Genomic DNA, 19,440 nt, shown 5'->3' with positions numbered 1-19,440 from the left:
ATGATTTTATATATATATATATATATATATATTAAAAAAATAATTCTTAAAAATAAAATAAATATATGACTATTATTTATGAATCTAAATTAAAATTTTATATATTAAAATTATTAATATAAAAAATTTAATAATTTACTAATATTCATTATCATTAAAAATACCGCAACCTTATAATTTATAAATTAATTACTTCATTTATATATATCAATAAAATATTTTAAAATATCTAACAATTAACCCAAATTGCAATATCCTTATATCATATATCATAGTATTTTTTAAATAAAATATTCAGTGAATTACTAAATTGAATTTCGAATAAAATCAGGCAAATAAAAAACCCGCTTACAGTCATTTAATAGAAAATGAAATATATAAAATAAGTTATATATAGTTATTCATTTATATAAAATAAAAAAAAGCTCAACACGAAAATACTTTCTTATCATCATTATAATTATTGTTTTTTTCATTTTAATAATAAATTATGATTAATAGTAAACATATTTTATCTAAAATAAGAATTTAATTAAGTTTAAACCTTTTATATATTTAAATACATCTAATTAAATATCCATTATAAAATCTTGCTTTTTCTTTCATTTAATTACTGTCACTTAATCGTTTAAGTTTACTGTAGTAATTATATTACTCCAACCCACCAATCAACTTATGTTTTCTCTATCTAATATTTTCTAACTTATTAATCAGGTCACTCTTAAAACAGAAAAAAAATGTTTTGACAACAAAAAAACTATTTAACAATCCATTATAGGATAAAGTGGTCATAAAAAATGGGTATAAAAATTTTTTGGTTGTCATTGTCCTTTGAAAAAAGAGTTAACCAGTAAAAATAATATAAAATAACACTCCTATCATCCGTTAACCGTAAAAATCAAACAACCAAATTATAAAAACTTATGATATTTAAAACTAAATTAAACCTTCAAATAAGTGAAATTCATATTTTCCAAACAATTTTGTACAACGAGACTTCTTAATCAGACACATCTGAGAAAGAATGATTAACCTATGCAAATATGAAGCACCACATACTCCATCGAGCATGAGGATTAGGAGCAATAACACAAGCAATCCAATTTAAATAAATCCTTCCAAAATATTTGAAATAAAAATGATGTAAATGTTATTCAGAAATAACAATTACGGAAAACATGAGAAAAAGTATGATTCAAGCTGATAAGAATTACCAAGGTAGAAACCTAAAATACTTCTGATACCGCCAGCAGTGAGATCCAGACACGTCTTGGAAACTTCAGTTTTAACCAAAACATGAGTAGATTTTTTGTGGTATTTGAGAGTTTTGAACAATGAGGTCGACACATGACACTAAGCATCTGGTAAAACAATAACTCAAGAAAATATTACAAAATTTAGGGTTCTTACCAGAAGACAGTGCCCATGCAAACCTGAGCTTCCCACTTGAGTTAGCCCAAGTTGTTTCAGCTTTTCCCCACTTAATCAGAGTATGAGCACAAGGGTTAAACAACACAGCCCCACATTTCTGAGTTCATATCCACATATCCCTTCACAGCTCACCTTAGTAACGTATGCAACTACTGCATAGCAGTGTTCCTCAACTCAAATATATATTTACAACATGAAAGGGTAAGGAGTTAATAATGTGCCCTCTTCTCATTTTCCAATTGCAAACTTTCAATGCCCTTGACAGCACTTTCATAGTTCTTGACATGAGAAGAAGCATTTCTCCCAGATGTTATTTTGCGCATTCCAGGGTTAACCTCCGTAGTACGATCACTACCAGCAAATGCATCACGGCTACTAGAAACACCCGCTCGCCTTGATCCACTTGACTGACCCAACACATTGGGCTTTGATAACTGCATCATTTAACAGCACTCGTCACACTTGTAATCAGTGATTTAAGATCTGTTTTTCAGAAAGAACCTAAAAGAAACTAAGCACTCTAAATAACTTACCATGGCTTCCTTATTAAGAGCAGCATCCATGGTGACCGGATTTTTCTGTCTTGAAATATTTACAGTGTTTGAGGTGGTGCCTGACATTCTTCTCCTTGTGGAATCCCCTGAAATAAGACCAGGAGGAGGTCGTCCTTCTTCCTCTCCTGTGAAAAAGGGGTAAGAACAGCAGTTCAAGAGCTAAACTATTAGGAACAAAACAAAAAAAGCTATTAGAGAACCTACATTAGCAAGTTGCTGAAAAAAAAAAAGGATAGCATTAGAGTGGCAACAACAAATGCAAGGCAACAAAATGTAATTATCTTTTCAGAATGAATTAATTAAATTACATTTAAATTTAAAAATTGAGAAAAAGTCGATCATGTTAAGACGACAAACTAGACATAGCACGTTTAGGCTTGAATATACTTAGACTTGAATATACTTAGGCTTGAATATACTTACAGGAAGCATATGTACTTAACGTATTACATTGGCAAAATATCATAAAGAAACATACAGATAACGATGATTTACCTGTTTGTCTATCAGCATTATTCACAGCTGGTGGCATTGCAGAACTAGTTCCAGCAGCTGGACCCTAAAACACAAGCATCTTCCATTCTCAGAATTCTATATCCGTTGCTGAAGTGAAAGATCAAGAATAAAGAAAAACTTACAACAGCACGCGCAGGAGGGGCGGCTAGCTGTGATTGTTGATACTTCAAAATTGTCCAATCAAACACATAATCAAACTGGAATCCTGTCCATATGCCAATGTAATGAGCATATATACATGGCCGTTCAGAGATTGAAATCAAAACTATTGAAGTGTATCCACAATAAACTCAAGGGAAGAGACAAAAGGATGCACTCTAAATCAGATTATGTTCACACCTTCACGAATAAACAGGTCACGAAATATTCTCTTGAGGTAAGCATAATCTGGCCTATCATCAAACCTTAATGAGCGGCAGTAATGGAAGTATGATGCAAACTCTGTTGGATAACCTCGACACAATGCCTGGAATAATCAGTAAGTTATCAATATAATTCAAGAATAGTGCAAAATATAGATTCCAGGAGGTAAATAATAACAGTACCAACCTCAATAGAGGTAGAAACCTTTTTTTCACTGATCCTCTCGTATTTCTGTTTCTTGGTTCCCGCTTTAAGTCCTTGCCAAGGGAGACTACATATAAAATGAATATCAAGTCAAAAGCATTCAACTCTGTACTTGAAGAAAGCAATGCAAGGTACACGCCAATAATCACCTTCCCCTCAGGAAATACATCAAGACATAACCAAGAGACTCCAAATCATCTCTTCGACTCTGCTCTGTGTATTGATCATAAAAGTAGTACCAAGCAACATGTATATGTTAGACAACACAACTTTGGCACAAATTAGTCAAATGCCAGGCAAGAATCATACAAACATACATACCAATGCCAAGGTGGGTATTCATACTTGCATATCTAGCAGTCCCAGTTAAATTCTTATTTTCTCTGCAGTCAAATAGAATAATTGTTACACGTACATAGTAATAAATTACATTAAAAGAACACTAACAAGAATGGGCAGGATACATAAATATAAAACCAAGCTGACATATGAATGTAACGTTATTACATGGCTAACATGAACCTCAACCTTATCCAAGAAATCACAAAGAGAGCATTCCACACATAATTAAATTTAATACACTTATCATCACCAACCAGTCAGGTAAATTACATGACTTCTGAATAGAAAACTAAATAATGGCACTGGAGTAAAATAAAAAGTTGTCTACAAATTATAAATGAGGCAGGAAGAAGAGCACTAATCATATATAATCCTGTTTTGGAAGCTAGGCAGATTCTGCATCCAAAGGAATCCAGAGGAAAAATCAAAGTTTCAGAAAAGTACAATAAATGAATCCGTTAGAAATTTTGAAAAAATAAGTGATTATCACTATTAAATAAACGGATTTGGATCATCTTCAGTTTAAAATTAACACATTCAAGGCGAATACTTTCAGGTGTTTGAATATGAATCTTCTCTCAGAAAACTTTCACTAAATAGTATTTTTATAATAAAGGTTTCACTCAAGAAAGCATCATAATGAGACTATAAGATCCCAACGAGGTGGTATCTTGTAGCTCACCAATCATATTCTTCGAAGAGGAAATGCATAAAAAAAAGGAAAGCAAATACAAATAAACATGGGGGGAAACCAAACCAAAGTGTAAAACTAGGAAACCTATATTCCAGTTTCAAAAGAATTCCTGACTGATACAAGAGGACAAGTAATCAAACCATACAAAATCCTGCCAATTCTTTTTGCAGGTGAAAAACTTTATAGGGGTTAAACCCCAAGGCATGGTTTGGGAGATTTACAAAGGCCATGACAACCTTGGGATACAAACATGCCAACAGGATCACAATTTATTCATCGAATACTTCCTTTCAAGGGAAGTGATTGTCTTTTACTGTATGTGGATGATACAATTGTTATTGGTGTTGTTTGGAAGGAACAAAATTTGAGTTAACATCTAGCAAAGGAATTGAAGATAAAAACTATGGGAAGACTAAAATATTTTCTAGGCATTGAAGTGGCCCAATATAGCAAAAATTTTGGACACGAGACAGTCATAAGGACACAGAAAAAAAAAATTATGCAGGACACCAATACAAAACACACTCATGTACATGAAATATGAACATGACATGACATTAGAATATAATAAAAACACATCTTTTGAGACCCACATCTTGCTATACAAAATAAAATAGAAGAATTTAAGCTTCAATCCTATTTAAAGACCCTTTTCTTTTCTTAAACTGGCAAGAATATCTATTAAGTCTTCCATTAGACAAATGGAAAGCAATTTACCAAATATATTAATGTTGAAATTAAAAGTTAGGTTGTTCTATTCCCTCTTTTTCCTTTTCCTGTTCCACTGCTCCTTCCCAATGGTGCTCTCTTTGATCTTCTTCCTCATAATTTCCCAAAACTGTTTAGCATCTCATCTTCCTGTTCACACTGGGTAAGAACTAAGAACAGTCTTTGTACTTGAATCAAAATTCATCTCTATGATTGAATCGAACCTCATCTCTGTTGCATCAGAGAGGGGCCATGACCATGTCAGACATCTCTGGCAGGCTGGTTCCAACACCGCTTCCATGCCATGTCTGATCCAGTTCTAACTTGTGGAAGCGTCAAGTCCAAATCACGATTGTGCTTCATAAAGTGCACCCTTATTAGCTTCAGGAGACAGGTTTGGCAGCTGGTAAACCTATAAGTATGATTTGAACCATATATTGGGTAGTATTGGGTAGTATTGAGTAGTATAGATGGCAGTGTAACAGTTCATAAGATATATCTAACCCAGGTTAGAGAATTATTTTACTTGTCCCACACAAAGCCATTGCCTTCGCTGTCAATTTGGTCAGCCAATTGTCCAAGATATAACCACACACAAAACCTTCTGCAATACCTGAAGGGGATATCAGGAAGAGGAACTTTTTAAAAAGAAATGGGAATACAATACATGAAAGCCTGCATTGGTGCCGACTATGAAGGATCCATAATTGATAAGAGATCCACTACTTGATATTACACATTTCTAAGAGGAAAGTTAGTAACTTGGAGAGTTAAAAGAATAGAACGTTCTAGCTCAATCAAGTCCTGAAGCTGAATTCTGAACTATAACACAAGGTATATGTGAGTAGCTTTGGCCGAAAAGTACCTTAGAAGACTTGAAAGTCAACAATCAGCATATCCCATAATCTAGCTAGTTCAATATTATCAACAAAACATGTTGATGTGTGGATAAGCATTTTTCAGGGAAAAGCTGGATGGTTGTTTGGTTGTACTATATATGCACTTCCACAATTCTCACTAAAGAACTGTGCAATAAAAATTTGAAAGAATAAAACGCAAACTAGGAATGGATAACATTTATTCTCCAGCTTGAGGGGGAATGTTGGAAATAGGAGTGTTTAATTTAACGCTTATTACCCTTCCATATAGTTTAGCTTAGTTCAAACATAGCTTAGGAAGTTATCATGGTTTAATTGAAAATAGTACTTGTACTTATTATCTTTGCAACAACTCTTATTATGAAAAAAACCACGAGCTAAGTGGATAAAACATTCAGGCACATTCAGAAAACTTGCCTTCTCAATATACAGATTGTAGCTGATAATTGCATCATATTTGTGAATCACGAGTGAACTAGAATTCTATGAATTGCATTTGCCATCACTTTGCATGATTAAAGTGTCTTCATAGTCACACAAATTTTTTTTATGACAAAACATGACCAAAGAAGAAATCTTTCAGAAAGTTGATTTTAAAACTAATCAGTTTTTATATCAAATAAACCTCCCTGATTCCATGTCCTCTCTTCTTGTATTTTGCTTTAAACACCACACAAATCCCCAAAAATATTATTTGATTTTGATTGTAGATACTACTAATCTAATTTAAAACCAAAGTCAACATAAGAATTTATTTAAATTAAACACAATTCAAATTCAAAATAGGAATTATTTAAATTAAACACAAATTAAATTCATGTAGAGTTAAGAAACTAATTTAAACTTAAAAAGCTTCGAGCCTCTTTCAAGTTTCCATCACTGTTAGCCTCCAATTCCAAGTTTTTCAGCTGCTAGAAGGTACAAATCCATAAGGGGTATGGTATATAATCAGACTTCCATTTCAAACATGTAAAAGACATTCGATGGGAGAACATCTAAAAGTATATTAGTCAACAAGAAAATTATTAGGTTTTCAACTTTTTCTGCCAAATGATTGATAACGCAGATTTGTAATTCTGAGGCTGAACAATAATATGACATGAGAAGTTAGGACAACAACAACCCCAAACATGAAAAATTACAAAGTCATAATTAAGTCATTACTTCCACTAGGCAACAAGGTGTAACAACTGGAATAACCTAGATAAGTAAATGAATCGTGTACCTGTATGGAATGTGCTGATGGGTTGAACTATCCCTATATTTCTTGGCCAAACCAAAATCAATACAGTAAACCTACACGTAGATCAAAATGGATTACATACCTAATTTATGAACATACAATATATCAAAAGGTCAAATGTAAACAAGATCACCCACCTGGTTTGCCCGCCTTCCCAATCCCATAAGGAAATTATCTGGTTTGATATCCCGATGTAGAAAAGATTTACAATGAACAAACTCAACACGGTTGATCTGAACAAAAAACAAAAATATAAAGAGTTAATAAAAGTTTACTAGTTAGCCAAATAGTTAGTCCTAATCAGTCGCATGGAAAGGACACAGAGGACCAAAATAAGTCACTAATTAACAGTCATTTGAATGAAATAGTTTATCGGAATTTTATCTCCTTCACTCAGATTAAGGGGGGGAAACCCACCATTTGATCAGCAAGCATGAGAACTGTCTTTAGTGAGAGCTTTCTACTGCAAAAGTTAAATAGATCTTCAAGACTAGGTCCAAGCAGATCCATCACTAGAACATTGTAATCTCCCTCAACTCCAAACCATCTAATATCAGGAATTCCAGCTGCCCATGACAAATTTGTGTTAGAATCATTTATAAAATATAAATAGATCACATACTTATCAGGGCTCACGGCAAAAATATGCAAATAAGAAATAGACAAACAATTATTTTGTGAAGAAACATTACTTCCTCCCTGGAGAACTCTGTACAACTTGGATTCATATAGCAACTGAGGATGCTTTGTCTTGACATTTTCCTAATTAAAAAAAGCAGACAGGCAAAGAACAGGAACATGTGAGAGGGGTAAGAGGAAAAAGGGAATAAGCTGAGCAATCCAAAAACTAGAATTACCAAAAAAAACAGAGTCCAAAATGACCAACAAAATTCAAGTAGAGACCATATCAGGAATGAAGTTATATAATAGTAAATTCAACAGCTTGCAAGAGTTCCAAATTTGCAGCTCACATACCATTTGTACCTTTTCAATTTTTAAATATTCTCCTTAACAGACTAAGAATTGTAATTTGCGCCTAAACAATGAACTGATTTACACAGTATACACTAAGTATATGCTACAAAAGTAACAATGGAAGTAAAACAGTAAAAACTTTCTAAACATATATAAAAAAGCTGAATTTATACACGATTATGGTTACATATCTACAACATTCAGCAAACGAGACCATCTCTAAATATCTATATACACTTTATCTCTGCAAAGAGAAAATTATTTCTTAATGACCATTACATACAAAATTTCCAAGCATTTAATAGCAATACATAAGCAACATTTCAAGCAGACCAATCCACCCTCTACCCCAAATATTTCAAGCAGTTCAATTAATATGCATTTTGCTATAATAAGCACTTACCTCACATGCATAATCGTTTTAAAGGCTAATAAAGGGAAATTTTCTCCACGATAATAATAATCTATAATCTTAGCCACTCAATAATTAAAAATAATCCAATTATTTGAAAGAATATATGCACTTGTTTTTTACAGTAAACATGTTAAGAACAGTGCACCAATCATAATCTTCATTCCTATGAAATGTTATGACAACCAGTACAAACCTGCCATTTTAAAATTCTACTTTTGGACAAGGAGCAGACATATTACACTAATCATTTCGAGTCTACTGCATAACAGAAAAATTCTCGTTCACACACCATCAAGATCGGACTTAACAATATAAAAGATCTCCCACAACAATATAAAAGATCTCCCACGAGAACCCTTTAAGCCTCCACTCTGTCCCCTCCCATAAAAACCAAAGGACAGCAATCTTAGTGAATGAAGACAGACACAGACACCCAGAATAGAAGCGCATACACACCCCACACCCCGATCAATGACATTATGAACGCCAGGACAAAATCCAACCTGAACCCAATTTTCACAATCTAATTTCACACGAAACCTCCATTCGAAACCAGTTTCACACAGCTCATGGCTATAAAACTGACAAATTGTCCTCTCCTTCATATTTTAAATACAAAATCACTCAAATTCAAAGTCCTATATAATTCAAAATCTTATTGGTTAAAAGCACTTACAAGCTTAACTGCAACCTCTTCATTATTTTGAATGTTAGTACCTGCACAATAAAATAAAAAGCATCATCATCATCAACAACAACAACACATAAAATTACAAACAATAAATAACAAATTTAATAATTAGTAAGTAAATTAAAGCAACCTAAATAGATCTCTCCAAACGATCCGCTACCGATCTTACGACCAAGCCGAAACTTATTCCCCACGCGAGGTTCCATTCCAAAAACAATTCTGTACAATAAGGGAGAGAGAGAATTTTTTCCGCTGAAACCCTAAGCTAATCCGAACGCCGAATCCCGAAAGACGACAACATTTAACGCGAAAAGTTGCAGAAACGAACGAGTGGCTGCGTTCATGGATCGGATAAAAAATTGGAAAAAAATAATAGCAAAGGAGATTGGGAGATTGCAGGTGTAAGGGAAAAAGGAATAAAAAATGGGAAAAAAAATGGTGAAAGATTCAGGTAGAGAAGAAAATTGTGGTAGGGTAAAAGAAAAGAAAATGATGGTTAGAGAGAAAGGGGAATTTGAAAATGGAGGAATAGTTTTTCTCTCTCATGCATTATGGTTTTGCAGGAACATTCTTTTAACCTTCGGTTATTTTGGTGTGTTGAAGGAGCGAAGCAAATATATAGGAGCGGAGACACACCGTGAACCCTTCGCCGAGTTGTCACTCCTCACTGGGCCCTATCTCACGTGACTTTCATCAACCGTATCCTACATTATTTATTCTTCTTCCTTTCTCTTAATTCAATTCAAGATAAAAAATAATTGAAGTACGGTTATATACTTTTTATATATAATAAATTCTAATTATGTCTTAACTTTATTACTATTTATTTTGATTTTATTGTGTGAGATGAAATGTGGAAGGTTTTGTTTCTGCAGTTTTAATTGATAATGTGAGGCTTTCATTTTTTTTAGTTTAAATTTTACATTTGTGTTAAATAAATTTTCAACTACTCAAACTTGGAAAGTTTGCTGAATAAAAAAACCAAATGTGTTTAAGTTAAATTGGGCATTTTGCCGGCTAGAAAATGCATAATATGTAATTATTGATTATATTATTTCTTTATAACTATATATTTATATTTATGTACTAGATATTTTTGTTCACCTTCTAGTTTTCTAATTTAATTATTTCAATTATTTTTTAAAATTAAAATAATTATTTTATCAATATCTTCTTTTTAATATCGTTTATTTAAATTTAACGTTTTTCTATTTGATAACTTTTTTAAAAATTAAATATTATTTTTTAATTAAAATACCTAAAAAATAAATTAAAATTAGTTACAGTAAAATTATATTATATGATATCTATCTATTTTTTGTGTTTATAATTTTTTTTCAATTTTATCCTTCAATAACAATTTTTATAAATTGAAGTAATTGTTCATGATAAAAAATTTATTTTATAATTTTTTTTATTACCTTTTAAAATTTAAATAATTATTTATATAATTTATAATAAAAAATATTAACGTAATAAAGAAGTTATGAAAAATATTTAGTTATATAATTATTTGTAGTTTAAATAATTTTTTGTTAAAATGAATGACATACATTTGCGCCAAATGTTAATTGAGTAAATATAAAATGTTATTATATTTTTTCCTTCAAATTTGTGATAACATTTTTATTTAACTTAATTAACCGCAACTACTATTAAAAAGAGGTAAAAAATAACAAACTAGTAAGAACAAAAACATTTTTTAATAATGGTTTTGAATGAAATGGAATTTAAAAATAATTTATGTGTATAAAATATTTAAAGTAATTTAGAATAAAATAGGTTGTTTGGATATATAATATTTAAAAAAAATGAAATTTGATAAGTTGCAAGACTAATTTGATTCTTAAAATTATATAATTTTATAAGGCTTAAATACCTTTTTATAATTTATAAATTATATTAATGTTATTATTATTATTATTATTAATAATGATTAAATAAGTATAATAACAATTATATTATTATTCTAAACATATTTAAAATAAATAAAAAATGTGTCTACACGGGTTATATACTATTATAATTATTTTATAAAATCAATTAACTACACTTGTGATATTAACTTTATTTATTATATTTAAAATTGAATTTACAACTTTATTTTATTGATAATAACATTTACAACAATATAACACAATTTTCATACGTTTATTATTTTATTTTTATATTATTGTTATTATTATTAATTATAACTCTAATTATTGTTATTATTATTATTATCAGCTCAAATTATAATAATAATAATAATAATATTATTATTATTATTATTAACTATAATGGTTGTTATAAACTATAATTATTATGATCAGTATTACTACTAACTATAAGTATTATTATTATTATTATCATTATTAACTACAATTATTTCTATTATTATATTACTATTATTGTTATTATTACTACTATTATTATTAGTTAGAACTATAATTATTATAATAGTTATTATTATTATTATTATTATTATTATTATTATTATTATTGTTATTGTTTTTATTATTATGGTTACATACACATTTTACTTCTACTTACTATTTATGAGTCATGTTTCAATTACTTGACCATTTTATTTGTTTTGTTGTTTATTTATTTTTACATTTGAATAATTATTTCAATTCAAAAAAAATAGTTACTAAAATTAGTACAATAATAAAACTGAAAAATAATTTTTTTATTTTAAATAATTATTTAAGTTTAAAATATAACAATTAAGAGGATAAAATTGAAAAAAAAAGACCCCAAAGATGTTTATCTGTTTATATATGTAGTTGTATTATTATTATTATTATTATTTATCACTACGCAATATTATTTTACTGTTATTATTATTATTATTATCTATTATTATTATTATTATTATTATTATTATTATTATAGTTAAACAAACATTTTACATTTATTTACTATGAGATCATATCTCAATTAATTGCACTTTTTATTTGTTTTTGTTGTTCATTTTATTTTTATATTTGTGTATTTATTTAAATTAAAAAAATAGTTACTAAAATTATTAAAATAATAAAATGGACAAATAACTTTTATTATGAATAATTATTTTAATTTAACAAATAATAATTAAGAGGATAAAATTGTATAAACAAAAGAGGACACAACAAATGTATATATCTTTATATATATATATATATATATATATATATATATATATATATATATATATATATATATGTAGTTATTGTATTATTATTATTATTATTTTTATCACTACAAGATATTATTATAATGGTATTGTTATTATTATTATTATTATTATTATTATTATTATTATTATTATAGTTAGACACACATCTTAACTTAATTTACGGAATCGTATTTCAATTACTTGTCATTTTTATTTATTTTTTTGTTAATATATATCTTTATACATAATTATAAATTATTATAGTTGACATTAGTCTTAGTGTTAGCATTAATATTAATATTTATAGCATGAATATTATTATTATTATTGGTATCATTATTATTTTTATTAATTATTATTATTACTATTCATAATGGTGTTATTATTATAAATGTGTTTTTTTAATTATAGAAAATGTTGTTATACTAAATACTTTTGCTAAATAGAGTTTTAATCTTTAAATTTTTATAATTTATAATTTATATTAATATTATTATTAGTATTTTTAATTGTTAAATAAATATAATAACAGTTATATTATTATTCTAAAAAAAATTTAAATAAAAAATAAATAAAAAAATATTCACACGAATCATAGGCTATTATAATCATTTCATAAATTCAATTAACTGTATTATATTGTGATATCAATTCTATTTATTATATTTAAAATTGAAATTATTACTGCATCACTTAGATTTACTATTTTATTACTTTAATAACAATATTTACAACAATATAACTTAATTTTCATAATATTTCATTACATAATACTTTCACTGTTTTATTATTTTAATATACAAAATAAAACAAATATGTCTCGTCCTGTGCGTATGCACGGGTGAATATACTAATTACTATTAAAAAGAGGTAAAAGAATAACAAACTAGTAGGGAACAAAAACATTTTTTAATAATGGTTTTGAATGAAAAGGAATTTAGGAATAATTTATGTGTATAAAATATTTAAAGTATTTTACGATAAAATAGGTTGTTTGGATATATAATATTTAAAAAAAATGAAATTTGATAAGTTGCAAGACTAATTTGATTTTTAAAATTATATAATTTTATAAGGCTTAAATACCTTTTTGATCCTCATTTTCGTAGTGTTTGTTGCAGATAATCATCATTTTGACATAATGTTTAAAATGGTCCTTATTTTTACCGAATGTTTAAAATGGTCCCCATTTTCGCAATTCGTGTTTTATTTGGTCATTTTCTGTAACGTCGTTTAAATCATTAACGAAACATTGTACAATTAGCATTGTTATTGTTTGTATGTACACAATACACATAACACACCCTAATACAAACTGTGCCACCTGTACAATGCTCCGTTAATGATTTAAACGGTGTTACAGAAAAGGACCAAATAAAACACGAATTAGAACCATTTTAAACATTCTGTCAAAATGAGAACCATCCGCAACAAACACTATGAAAATGAGGACCAAAAAGGTATCTAAGTCATTTTATAAAGAGTAAGAATCTATAATTGTTTATGTTTTCTTATATAAATTTATGTTACTTTTCTTCATACTTGTACTTTGGTTTAATATTAATCTCGTCCAAAGAGTTATTAATTCAATCTGAAATCTGATTTAGAGATCGGTGAGTTAGTTGAGGTTATAACTTTTTATGATGATATAATGTTTTTTATTAACTGCGATGAACATTATTTAAAGGTTAAAGTCATTATGATTCTTTTATGAACTTTAGTTATGTTTATCTAAGTTAAGTTTTTTTAACTACCGATGCTGGTCTTGTATTGATTTTTAACTAGGTCTTGTATTGATTTTTAACTAAGATTTTTTTTTATTGTAATTAATAATATTATTGTGACAAGTATGAAGGACAAATAAATTCATCATTCTTGGTATCGTTTAAACTCTTTTTTATTTTAATAGGTAATTTTTGCATTGATTAAGTATGAATACAATTATCAATAATATTCAATTTATTTAATTAGGTATATAAATAAATATAGTATGTATATACTAGTTGTTCTGTACGCGTAGTTGTCTTATTACTTATTTATATCCTCGTTCCTATCTATGTTTAAATTACTAATATATTATTTTTTAGTTTTATAATCATTTTTTTCTTTGCATTTTTTCTTCTTTTCTTTTCTAATTGTTGGTTTATATTATATTCACAAAATTCGCTTACATCTTCAAAATATTTTTTCTTTTATTATAACATTTATGCAATTATGTTTAAATAATGTATTACCAATTACAATGAATAAAATAGTTTTTATTTCTCACATTTGAATATTTCTACCAATTTTAAATATTCAATGCATAATCCTTCATTTACTATTTAATATAAAAAAATCCATCTTCATTATTCTTTTTTATCCCTTCTTCTTATTTCATGAGAACAACTTTTATTATCTCTTAATAGATTGACTAGTTTTTATGTATAAATTTTTTCATAAATTTCCAAGGTGTGACATCCCATTTATAATAGACCAATTCTACTAAATTAAAACATCACATAATCATAGTAATAACCAGAGCAACCAGAAGAATAACATACTTAAACAATTCACTGTTACAGTCATCCATAAATGTGCCTGGAAGGAAACTTAGGCACAACCATAATGCCTTAAACCAAAAAAAAAGTCCAAAGAGATTTAACAGTTTTTCAAAAGAGGTTGCTACTAGAGCAGGAAATCCAGAAAAGTTCTAGAGCCAAGACATTTCTCCCTAAGAGCCACAAGGAACGGGTCCAGCTAAACAACGCCGCTGCCCCCATCAGATCTATCACCAGGATTAGCCCCATCTGCTCCCGCCAATAAGGTGATCATGCAAAAGAGAAGGCAAGGCAAGAACACGGAGAACGAAAGGGGTAAGCTAGTGTAAAATATCTTTAACAAATTATAGAGCATGTACAAGACAAAGCAAGCTATTAACATTTAACTAGAAACCACTCAGATCATGTGAGAACAATCAAATGCAAGTTACTACGACTTGATATTTGGATCATACACTTGATATAGAATTCTAAAGGAAGTATGCACCTGTGTTGGTTTCTAAACTTTGCAGAGTCTAGACGCAAGGGGTTATCACCCAACCACACACAGGGTTAATCTTCTATTGTCTTGGGCCCAATCTGTCCCAAGACTAGGACCTCCTGTCACTCTCACCACATAAACTATTCTGCTCTATGTGAGCGTGAATGCTTATTAGAGTTTAGGATACCCTCCTTTATCTAGACATCTCTTATATCAAGGTATACACTAAGCATATAAATATATATGTATATCACCAAGAGTTCCCCATGAAACTCTCTTACCAACACATTTCACATGCCTATCAAACACCCAATTCTCATGCAATTCCATCACCAAATATATCATGTTTCTCAATTCATACTTATCACATGCACACCAATATACCATCCACTAATTATCACAGTTTATACATAACAGCCCTTTCATCCCAGTCCAAAATTTCAACCATACATGTCAAGCATACCCGCATACAATGAGCAAGGAAACTAGCTAACCCTAGTAGGGAGCCACATCAACCAACACAACAGCCCCTGCCAAGGTCTTTTCGCCCAAGCTAAAGGTCCTCGCCCAGGCGAAAGGGTTCCTTTCGCTCAAGCGACCCATTCTCGCCTAGGCGAGAGCTCAACAGTGGCCACTGAAGGAATTTCATTGAGTTCTCACTCAGGCGACAGCGTCTCGCCTAAGCGAGACTACGCCTCGCCTAAGCGAGACTACGCCTCGCCTAAGCGAGACTACGCCTCGCCTAAGCGAGACTACGCCTCGCTCAAAAACAAAGTCAGTCGCCTAGGCGACTCGAGCTGAAATTCAGGGGTGAGTCCCTACTACTCTCGCTTAGGCGAGGGTTACTCGCTTGGGTGAGATTAACATGTTTCTCACCTGCCAGCACATGCATCTTCTCATTCAGTCAAATACACACACAACAACCATTTTCATACATCCAACAACAAGATTTAAACGCCAAAGACACTAGAGCATTCCAGAAATACGCATAATACTTCAAAGAAAAACGTATACCCTAGCTTCCCTTACCTTTTTAGACGTTAAATGCAATAAGCCCACAACTAAGGAGGACCACAGCTCTAGGAACTAAAGTAGTGAGCTGCAACATGAAAACCAAAACAACACGTGGTATAAGGTTAAACCCTAATCCAACCCATGTATCAAAACATTGAAGAATAAGAGGGGAAAGATCGGGAAACCCTAAGGGTTACTTACTTGGAAACGAAAATGGTCCTAGCTAGCTCAAGGAGGGAAGTTCATTGTGCCCTAGTAGAGCTCTCAAATTCCAGCTGGGAGATGGAAGGAAATTTGCTTTTTCTGAAAAAGTGAAAAGTGAGAGTGTGAGAGCTGGGCAGGGTATTGGGGGTCTCTTTCATGGGCTGGCCTTGGGCCTACGAAAAGGCGAGGCCCAAAACTCATAAGCTGAAAGAAATGGGGCTTACAAAAGGTACCTTTTATCTTATCATATATTTAATTATACATTTATTTTTCTTTTTGTGATTCCGTTCAGTTATATACCAAAATATTTCTAAAACATACATTTGATCATTTTTACTTCTTTTTAATATATTTATTTGTTCTTTATTCTTATCATGTATATACTATTTTTTATAATTTTTTATATATTTTTTATTTATTTTCTAACTTTATGTCATAAGTGTAATTTTACCATCTTAATTATATAGAGACATTTCATTTAATAAAATATAATAATTTAATGTCATTGTTATGAATTTTATTTATCGATATCTAATATATATTGAAGTTTAAAAGATGAAAATCCATGTTAAATTTTATTATTGTATAAAATAAGGATATCAATAGGATTTAGAGAAAGAGAGAGAAGATACGCTTAAAATATTTTTAAACTTGATTATTTGCTTTTTATAATTTTTTTAAAAAATATTTTTTAATTTTATCAACTTTGTTTTATTAGCACTTTGCAAAATTAATAAATGTTTTGGTTATTTTATTTGATATTCTAATTTGGAACGTATACAATTATAATATAATGTCTTCCTAGGGTTAGATATGTTTTTTGTCCCTTAGCTTTCAGTGAAATTTGGAAATAGTCCATATTTGAAACTTTAGTCCAATTTAGTCTCAAACTTTAAAAATGTGTGAATTTAGTCATTTTTAACCTAATTTTGTTAAGTTTATTTAATTTTTCAACCACATTTCTCAGCTAACACTTTAACATTGAACCAAAAATCTTTAACACTAAACCAAAAATGTGTCAAACCGCGTAAACATCTAAAATGTTATCATTAAACGCGTTTAAAACGTCAAATATACTCAACAAAATTTGGCTGAAATGACTAAATTCCCAAATTTATGAAATTTGAGGAGTAAATTGGGACGAAGTTTTAAATAGGAGTTAATTTCAATTTTCACTATAAGTTAAGGGATTAAAAACATACTAAATCCTTATTTCTAGATTAACATTGAGAAAATGTTGACATATCCTTTTGATATTGAATATTTGATTTTGTTATATTTCTTTTGCATTGATTTTTATTTTTTTATAACAAATAATCAATTAATATTATTGAAAGAGTAAAAAAAATATTTACAAACATGGATGTACATAGTGGGATGTGGATTGAGATGAGGCACAAATTTTATACTTATCAAACAAATATGGTTATGGATGGAGATTAATTTTTTTTGGAGAATTAATATATGATAATGAAACTCTTTCTCACCCTTATCATTTGTCATCCCTAATTTTCATTTTGTTTTGGTGATTTAATTGTAAATTTTTATTTTCTGGAAATGTAAAATATTCTTTTGTTAAAATGGGGTATTAAATTAAAAAACTAAATGTGATTAAATCTAAATAAAAAATTATTTCTTCGCAAATTAATCATTTACAAGCGACACACCAACAAAAAAAATGTTTAATTCTGTGTATTAAATAATTAAACAGGGATATCTTGCATGCATTGTCAAACCATATAAGAATGTATATTTATAAATATAATGATAAGTACATCTTTTATATATTCTATTTTACTATGTAATTATTACTGTTACTTCTTTACCTACTCTCTATTTATTATTTATTGAGTACCTATTTTTATTTATTTATTAATATTAAAAAACACAAATAGAATTATTCACGAAATTATGTCCAAAATAACATGTATGTTAAGAATAACTCTGATATACTACAAAATGGAAAATGATTAAATGACTACTACATTTTGACTACTGCATTACTACCTAACGTGGAAAATGAATTTTAATTTTTTTTCACTTGCAAAAGATGGAGTGGCACGTGAGGGAAATATGAACTTTAGTGAAATAACAATTGAGAGAAAAGAAAATCACAAAAAGCGGTTTTTCTCTAAAATCACTCGAGACCATAATGACTGGTGTCGGAATCCTTCAAAACTCTCTACTCCCTCCTTGCGAAATCCACTGTGTCGGTCATCTTCCTTGGAAAATCTCCACCCTCCCTGCGAAAGCCACTGTCTTTGTTTCATTCCACGAAAGAAGAGAAAGACAAAAGGGAAAACGAGTGGGAGAAAACAAAAACGGAAGACGTAGAACACTCCCAAGCATCGAAAGGAAGGGTTTCTCGCGCAAGGGTAGGGAGAAGTGGTGAAGACGAAAGTGTGAGGAAGAAGACGACATTTTTTGGAAATCCCCTTTTCGAAGTTCTGTCATTATGTTGAACCCTAAGTGTGATTCACTGTGAATGATATATATGTTTAGTACCTTAACAACAAACCCTAGTTGATATTGTTGTACAAAAAGTAATTGGCATGTCACCATGTAATACATTAGAGGTCATTAGTCAATGCATCCACTATTATCATGTATGTGAGGTGGGAGTTGTGGACCAATTATTCCACAACAATTTTTCTTAGGAGTAAATATACCTTCCATACATGTTATTGACGTCTTCTAATACATAAAAATGTTTTAGTTGTGGACTTCCTTAAAATAGAACAGTGATGAAACTGTTATGCATTAAGTTCAAGGTATGTCACCAGTTAATAAGTCAGTGGTCACCAGTTATTCCATCCAAAGTCAATATATGTGAGCTGAATTTCGTGGACCAATTATCTCACTAATATTTATTAGGTTCAATATACCTTCCATACATGCTTTGAAAGTCATGTGACTGTGAATGGTATACATGTTTAGTACCATAACAACAAACCCCAATTGATCTTGTTGTGCAAAACGTAATTGACAGGTCACCATATAATACATCAGAGGTCACTAGTTAATGCATCCAATGTTATCATGTGTGTG

The 19,440-nt window shown here is 29.6% G+C and overlaps 1 protein-coding gene across 1 annotated transcript; it reads right to left on the bottom strand.

Annotated features, from left to right (window-relative positions):
- Positions 1–1,103: 1,103 nt before the first annotated feature.
- LOC114163802 (casein kinase 1-like protein 1) lies at positions 1,104–9,613 on the bottom strand. Its single transcript, XM_028048130.1, has 14 exons — positions 9,145–9,613; positions 9,000–9,040; positions 7,626–7,695; positions 7,351–7,499; positions 7,071–7,166; positions 6,916–6,986; positions 3,390–3,451; positions 3,218–3,281; positions 3,051–3,135; positions 2,841–2,967; positions 2,624–2,706; positions 2,481–2,544; positions 1,965–2,110; positions 1,104–1,865 (listed from the first exon to the last, which is right to left on the bottom strand). Exons 1-14 carry the CDS (start codon positions 9,218–9,220, stop codon positions 1,641–1,643), a joined length of 1,359 nt encoding a protein of 452 aa, XP_027903931.1. The 5' UTR covers positions 9,221–9,613; the 3' UTR covers positions 1,104–1,640.
- Between the last annotated feature and the right edge of the window lie 9,827 nt (positions 9,614–19,440).

The sequence above is a fragment of the Vigna unguiculata genome, chromosome 9 (assembly GCF_004118075.2).
Source record: "Vigna unguiculata cultivar IT97K-499-35 chromosome 9, ASM411807v1, whole genome shotgun sequence".
Lineage (NCBI taxonomy): Eukaryota > Viridiplantae > Streptophyta > Magnoliopsida > Fabales > Fabaceae > Vigna > Vigna unguiculata.
The sequence above is the reverse complement of the archived record's forward strand: the minus strand, read 5'-3'. Positions and strand labels throughout refer to the sequence as shown.